General features: G+C 37.5%; 1 protein-coding gene across 1 annotated transcript in view; it reads right to left on the bottom strand.

Annotated features, from left to right (window-relative positions):
• Positions 1 to 7885, bottom strand: part of ACER3 (alkaline ceramidase 3) — a 62234-nt gene extending 54349 nt beyond the window's left edge. Inside the window, exons 1-3 of the mRNA XM_010831771.1 lie at positions 7472 to 7885; positions 4678 to 4759; positions 1841 to 1876 (exon numbers count right to left, since the gene is read on the bottom strand). Of these exons, the coding sequence (XP_010830073.1) occupies positions 1841 to 1876; positions 4678 to 4759; positions 7472 to 7506 (153 nt within the window). The 5' untranslated portion in view covers positions 7507 to 7885. The remainder of the gene's footprint in view (positions 1 to 1840; positions 1877 to 4677; positions 4760 to 7471) is intronic.
• Positions 7886 to 8387: the final 502 nt, after the last annotated feature.

Here is an 8387-nt window from a genome sequence, read left to right as displayed (position 1 = left end):
TTACCATCTTTCTAAATTCCATATATATGCGTTAGTATACTGTATTTATGTTTTTCCTTCTGGCTCACTTCACTCTGCACAATAGGCTCCAGTTTCATTTATTTCCAACATCAGGCTCAGAATTTGGTACTTAGAAAGTATACAGCAAACATCTAACGAATAAACGAATGAATGAATCCCTACCTTCAGAATGCTTATCCACTTCATCTAGCATTCCTCTACTTCTTCATTTCCCTATCCTGATTTTTAATCTCTAAGCCTAGATGCAAAGAGCTGACTCATTTGAAAAGACCCTGATGCTGGGAAAGATTGAGGGCAGGAGGAGAAGGGGACAACAGAGGGTGAGATGGCTGGATGGCATCACTGATTCGATGGACATGAGTTTGAGTGAACTCCGGGAGTTGGTGATGGACAGGGAGGCCTGGCGTGCTGCGGTTAACGGGATCGCAAAGAGTTGGACACGACTGAGCAACTGAACTGAACTGAAGCCTAGGATATGAGTCATAATTATAAGTTTTCATCCCTCCTATCAGCATACACAGATATCTATTTATCTTTCCTATACACAGAGAAGAAAATATTATTGGAAAAACACAGGAAATTACAGCATGGAAAGTTACATGAATAGTTTGTACCTTTTATTACAAAACACAGTACCAAATAAGTAAAAAACACAAAAGAGAAAACTGAGTGGTCATAAACGTAGAAAAATTAACTCAAATTTTTCAAGTAAGAAGTTTATAAAAACTGAAGTATTCTTCACATAAACTTACTTTATTTTTATACTGTGTTAATAAATATTTCTAATAAAGGGATAAATACACAATGACATCACCTCGAGTTATAACAAACAGGAAAGTGAGAATGCCCCCCTCCCAATACCATCTATGTTATTCAGTACATCTCCTTTCAGCTGGCCTATGGAAAAAACCTAGGCACAATAATGTGGATATGGAATTTATTTCTTTAAAAAACATATTTCAGATGATTATTGTCTAGTTTTAGTTTAAAAGGTTACAGGAACATTTACTTTTTAATATAAACACAAAATATTCTAAAGAGTATAAGGCCTCTAATCCTCCTGGAATATGTGGTTCCTTGCTTATGTATATATTTCTATCTATCCTGCTTTGTTAAAAGAATAGTGACAGGAGTCAAACAAATCTAGTTAGAATCCTAGCTCTGCCCCTTAATAACTGTGTAACCATGGGGCAAATTACCTAATATCTCTGAGCTAGTTTCCCTTAAAATGTAGACAATAATCCATAATTTTTAGGACTGCTGTGGAGATTAAAGTCTATGTAGTAATGAGCATAGTGACAGGCACATCACACCACTCAATAAACAATGGCTCTCTTTATTAAGGGTCTCATACTCATTCTACCCTAGTTTCTTTCTAGGATGCACATAAGTTACTATTTCTTATACCAAAGTTTCTTATGTTTGTTTCTTTTGATATAAATAACCTCCCAACTCATATATGTTAGACTGAAAATTTCTTGAGTATTTTCCCTATATCTTCTCTAAAAGATAATGTCATAAAAAAGACTGTTTACATGTGCATGTGAATAATATTTCCTGTTTTTTTGTGCTTATAAGAGCAATGCTGCACCTGCATGACTGTCTAACAACAGCTAGTGGAGCCTGGGCATTGAATGTTCTTGGTATTTGTTTTGTTACACCTCCTATAGGAGCTTGTCTGCAATCTGTTTTAAACACTGTTCTTTTGTAGAGCATCCACCATTTCATTTCCATAAGTTATACATGCATATAATATACTAGAAAAGGAAAATACAAAGCAGGTTAAGTAATAAAATGTGTAATAATTTTCAAAAATTACCTGATGGAATATAGGCTCCTTTACCTTAAGGTAAACCTGAAAAAAGATTAAAAGAAATAGATGTGAAAGAAGTGCCTTATGAAGGGGAAAGAAAACCTATACCTACTACCTTGCAAATCTCATACGTCTCTGGCTTCCCTTGTTTTGCATCCTAGAACTGACTCCAGCCATGTGAAACCAATCAGATTACGTGGCTGCCACAAAAGGGCTACTACCTCAGGTGTGTCTGCGCCACGGCTAGCTTCATCATGTTGTCATTTAGTTGCTAAGTTATGTCTGACTGTTGCGACCCCAGGAACTGTAGCCTGCCAGGTTCCTCTGTCCATGAAATTTCTCAGACAAGAATACTAGAGTGGGTTGCCATTTCCTTCTCCAAGGGATCTTTCCGACTCAGGGATTGAACCTATGTCTCCTGCACCCCAGGCAGATTCTTTACTGCTGAGTCACTAGGGAAGCCCGAGCTTCTTCGAGGTAAACTAAATGTTTCGCAGCTGTTGTGGACTACTCTGGCCTCTTGGCCTCTGCATGAGCATCAGGGAGCACAGATGCATGAATACTCATCAGAGCTGAAGAGGTTATGCTGATAATCCCTGCAGCAGATCTGTTTCACACTAGCAAGAACACTGGGCTTAGCAGCAAAATTTCAAACTGCCACTTACTTGCTATATGTCTGAGCAAGTCATTTAACCAAAAGACTCATTTTTCCTTATCTGGATAATGGGAATAATAATAGTTAGCAATAATTAGCCAAAATATGCGCAAGTCTCTAGCACATAATATATGCTAATAAGTAAAAGCATTTAAAATAAATTTCTTGTTCTTTCTTCTGCTTCCAAAAATCTCTAATGCATTCACTGAGAAACATTTTCAGTTACACAAACTCTAGTTTCAGGCTCCAATGTCATGTGGGTGATTAAGTTCAATGCCCACTTATTGTATGCATTTATTGCCCTGTAAGAGTACACCTTTAAAAAGACATGGTAGAGAGGAGTCAAAATTTAAATCACAAATCTGAAATGACTCCTATCACTTACAAGACAAAGTCCAAATTTCAAAGCCTTCCCATGACATTGCTCTAGCCTTTCTGTTTGGCCTTATTCGTATCTTCCTGTCTCTTTCTCATCCTAAGCTCCAAAAAGTATACTGCTACCCCAAAGATGCTAGTTTCATGCTTCTGTATCTTTAAACATGCCATGCTTCACTGGGTTAGCAAATGCCCCTGCTGGTAAACACTCATCTTTTAAGATTCAGCTCAAATTATACCTCTTTCTTGAAGTCTTTTCTGAGGTTTTTTTTTTTCTGCTTAGCAGAATCCACCACTCATCCTTCTTTCTACCAGACTGTCAATGTATAAATGTTATGGCATTTATTAGTTTGCTTCTCTCCCCTACAAGGAAATAATCTTTTTGACAGGAAGGACCATTTTTATACATCTCTATAGCCTCATTTAATGTACTGCTGATCTCACAAATTTTATGTAATTTTACAATTTGCTACAGAATTTCTTATTCCTGGAGGAAGTTCCTTCTTTACAAGAGTAGATCATTTCCTTCAAGCAACCAGAAAGCTTTAATAGTAAGATGTGTATGAAATATTTATATACGTATAACTCTAAACTCAATAAAGCAGAATGTTTTTAAACTCTGAAATTTGCTATTTCAAAATACTAATTTCCCTTTACATAATTTCAGATTCTGTTAGTTACAGAAGAAATGCAGAAGGGCAAGGCTCTTAAAAGGCTTTTTTTTTTTTTAAGGCAAAAGAATTATGGAGTCCTTACTGTATACCAGGGATTAATTTTTACAACTAATATGAAATGTATGTTTATTACTATTTTCACTTTACAAATGAGGAAATTTCAAGAGGTTAAGTAACTTGTCCAAAGTCCCATAGTTATTAAGTAACAGAGTATTTAGTAGGTCCTTAACCAAGACAAGCGGAGAAGGCAATGGCAACCCACTCTAGTACGCTTGCCTGGAAAATCCCACAGGCAAAGGAGCCTGGTAGGCTGCAGTCCATGGGGTCGCAAAGAGTCAGACACCACTGAGCGACTTCACTTTCACTTTTCACTTTCATGCCTTGGAGAAGGAAATGGCAACCCACTCTAGTGTTCGTGCCTAGAGAATCCCAGGGATGGGGGAGCCTGGTGGGCTGCCGTCTCTGGGGTTGCACAGAGTTGGACACGACTGAAGTGACTTAGCAGCAGCAGTAGCAACCAAGACAAGCAACTTAGAGCATAAGCAGATTTTGTAGGAAAGATAATGAGTAGGTTTGTATCATGGGGCAGGGGTAAATAAGTTCAACTTGGAATGTGCTGAGATTGAGGTTCCTAATATTAGTGATATCTAAGGCTTAAGATGTGGATTTGGTAGTTGTCAGGTTATAGGTAGTACTAGAAATGTGGGAACAGATGAACTGGCACACATAAGTGATCAGCTATCTCAACCTATTTGGAAAAGTTTAGGCATTAAAATAGTCACAGGAGGCACTAAAGATCAGAGCCAATTTCTTTTTTTAACAAATAGGACGTAATATGTTCATCCATGAGGAAAAGTTAATCGTTATTTGCTTTCTATTGCTATTGAATATCTGCTTTTTGACTTTTCCCACTTTCTGTCAAAAAAAAAAAAACAAACAGGTTTAAAAAAAAAATTGTTTCAACTTTTTGTTGAGAAATAACACCTAAATAGAAAACAAAGAAGCAATATCTATAAGGGAGTTTCCTTTAGAAATATTTCAGTTTGAACAGCATGAAGCAAACACTAGAAGCAAAATGTACCAAACTCCATAAATGGCAGTTCACATGCTTAATTTATTAGAAATAAAATATGACTTACCATGGTTACTATTAAACTGAAGAGAACTAAGGTAAAAAGCAGATGGTAATTTACAGACTTCTTCATCTTAAAACATTCAAACCTTAAAAAGAAAAAAAAGAGAGAAACGTTTTAGAATATAAAACTAGGAAAACAAACAGAATGCTATTTTGCCATGTGTATACATGCCCTGGGTATACTGGTGCCCATCATTTCCTTGCAACCACACACTCATCTTAGAGAACCCACACGGCCTACAGCCTTCAACAGGCTGTGGGGATCAGGAGAAGACACCTGATTTCAAATAAGGGAAGAAAGCAGTCATCTTCTGCTCTTTTATTAAATTATCTACTCTCAACGCTGTCTCACGCAGGTACAGGTGTATCAGGATATTAGTTTATCAATGCTCACTGTTACTTTTTCTTTCAATAAATATAGTTTTGACAGAAAATATAGATCAACAAACAATGTTAGGGAGAGCACAGACTCTAGTCTCAGTCTTAAGAATAGGTTTCAGAAAACAGTAGCTAGAATTTCCTTGGTTTTGATCTTAGGTTTTCTAAGTGCCCAAATCTGCACTGTCACAGATGGGTTGATGACATATTTTTCTAGATTGGGGTTCAGTTCTGTTCAGTTGCTCAGTCGTGTCCGACTCTTTGCGACCCCATAAATCACAGCACACCAGGCCTCCCTGTCTATCACCAACTCCTGGAATTCACTCAAACTCATGTCCATCGTGTCGGTGATGCCATCCAGCCATCTCATCCTCTGTCATCCCCTTCTTCTCCGGCCCCCAATCCCTCCCAGCATCAGAGACTTTTCCAATGAGTCAACTCTTCACATCAGGTGGCCAAAGTATTGGATTTTCAGCTGTAGCATCATTCCTTCCAATGAACACCCAGGACTGATCTCCTTTATAATGGACTAGTTGGATCTCCTTGCAGTCCAAGGGACTCTCAAGAGTCTTCTCCAACACCACAGTTCAAAAGCATCAATTCTTCTGCACTCAGCTTTCTTCACAGTCCAACTCTCACATCCATACATGACCTTAGGAAAAAACATAGCACTGACTAGGTGGATCCTTGTTGGCAAAGTAATGTCTCTGCTTTTGAATATGCTATCTAGGTTGGTCATAACTTTCCTTCCAACGAGTAAGTGTCTTTTAATTCCATGGCTGCAATCACCATCTGCTGTGATTTTGGAGCCCCAAAAAATAAAGTCTGACACTGTTTCCACTGTTTCCCCATCTGTTTTCCATGAAGTGATGGGACCAGAGGCCATGATCTTCGTTTTCTGAATGTTGAGCTTTAAGCCAACTTTTTCACTCTCCACTTTCACTTTTATCAAGAGGCTTTTTAGTTCCTCTTCACTTTCTGCCATAAGGGTGGTATCATCTGCATATCTGAGGTTATTGATATTTAAACCACAGTGCAAAAATCAGTTTCTCAACCTAAACTGACTTTGTAAATAAAATGTACTGGAACACTGTTACACCCATTGGTTTATAGCTTATCTGTGGCTGCTTTTATGCTATAATAGCAGAGGTTGAAGACTTGCAACAGAGACCACAGGCCCAGGGAGCCTAAAATAATTACTTCTGGTTATTTACAGAAACAGTTTCTGATGAGTTCTTTTTAATAATATATTTTTTCAAACTATTTTTAATTTTTTAAAATTTATTTAGTTTTTCAGTTCATTTCAGTCACTCAGTCATGTCCGACTCTTTGTGACCCCATGGACTGCAACACTCCAGGCTTCCCTGTCCATCACCAACTCTGGAGCTGGCTCAAACTCATGTCCATCAATTCAGTGATGCCATCCAGCCATCTCATCCTCTGTCATTCCCTTCTTCCCCTGCCTTCAATCTTTCCCAGCATCAGGGTCTTTTCCAAGGAGTCAGTTCTTTGCATCAGGTGGCCAAAGTATTGGCACTTCAGCTTCAGCATCAGTCCTTCCAGTGAATATTCAGGGCTGACTCCCTTTAAGATTGACTGGTTTGATCTCCTTGCAGTCCAAAGGACTCTCAAGAGTCTTCGCCAACACCACAGTTCAAAAGCATCAGTTCTTCGTGCTCATCTTTCTTTATAGTCCAACTCTCACATCCATACATGACTACTGGAAAAACCATAGCTTTGACTAGACAGACCTTTGTCAGCAAAGTAATGTCTCTGCTTTTTAATATGCTGTCTAGGTTGGTCATAATTGCTTTACAGAATTTTGTTGTTTTCTATCAAACATCAACATGAATCAACCATAGTATACATATGAAAACTTTTTATTTTTGCATATCTTTAAAAGAAGATATTATTGAGCTAGCAATGATGATCTGGTTGAAAAGAATCAGATAACCATCACATAAGAGGTTCAGACAAGTTTGAAGTATTAATACTAGGGAACAGAAGGTATACTTTAAAAGTTAAGTTTATTAAACTTGTAGGTTATTAACTGCATGACCTTAAGCAAGTCATCTCAGCATAAGCTATGCTTATATTCTTAGATAAAATGGGGACAATATCCATTTACCTCATACAACTGTGAAAATTTAGAGATGACTTGCTGCCCTGCATAATTCAAGGTACAAAGTAGAAAAATGTTATGGATTTTGGATAATATATTTGAGATCACACAAATTCATAAACATTGTTAGTATAACTTCCAAAAGATTATACTCTGAATTAAAATCACAAAAGTTATAATCTTCTACACCGTTTTTATCTCCCAGTAATATAACTGCATTAGTTATGTTAATTCCCTATGAAACAAACATGAATTTTAAAATATATCAAGTAAATGAATTTTAAACATAAATACTTACATGCAGTATACAAATATACAACAGCTGTAGATCATTGGGAGTTCATCCAATAGCTAAAAGAAACAGACAGGTAATAGGACTTGAATACTGTAGAGCTGCAATTATTATCAAAATCCAAAATAAAACATCAGAATGACTAAGATGGTCACCTCTTATTATCTAATACATTTTACTAATTATCATATATATATCATCATCTAATTTACTCTCTGTGTGTATAGATTATTGTTTTTGAACAAATGAACTTATCTAGCCATCCATCTGTCTTAAGGTACATATTTAAGTAGGATGCCTGACTCACTGCTCAGCTTGGATCATTCAGCATCATAAACTATGATAACATGCCTCCATCAAGGAATGATGTCCATCATATACAGGTGATAGGTCCTATCAGTATTCTTTTGCATTTTTTTCTTCATCCTATAGCACCTAAGATAAATAAAATGGTTGGATGGCATCACTGACTCAATGGGTATGAGTTTGAGCAAGCTCCAGGAGATGGTGAAGGACAGGGAAGCCTGACGTACTACAGTCCATGGTGTTGCAAAGAATCAGACAAGACTGAGCAACTGAACAACCACTCATATATATAAGAAGAGATAGTAATGGCTGGGGAAGTCAGTTAATGTAAGTGACGTCAAAGTATGTCTCTGAGAAATAATATTATTATTAGCAATAATAACAACTATAGCTGCTGCTATTGCTAAGTCGCTTCATTCGTGTCTGACTCTGTGCGACCCCAGAGATGGAAGCCCACCAGGCTCCCTTGTCCCTGGGATTCTCCAGGCAAGAACACTGGAGTGGGTTGCCATTTCCTTCTCCAATGCATGAAAGTGAAAAGTGAAAGTGAAGTCACTCAGTCATGTCTGACTCTTAGTGACCCCATGGACTGCAGCCTACCAGGCTCCTGCATCCA

Source organism: Bison bison, unplaced genomic scaffold (genome assembly GCF_000754665.1).
Source record: "Bison bison bison isolate TAMUID 2011002044 unplaced genomic scaffold, Bison_UMD1.0 scf7180017864531, whole genome shotgun sequence".
Classification (NCBI taxonomy): domain Eukaryota; kingdom Metazoa; phylum Chordata; class Mammalia; order Artiodactyla; family Bovidae; genus Bison; species Bison bison.
Note: the sequence above shows the minus strand (reverse complement) of the source record. Positions and strands in the feature narration are given on the sequence as shown.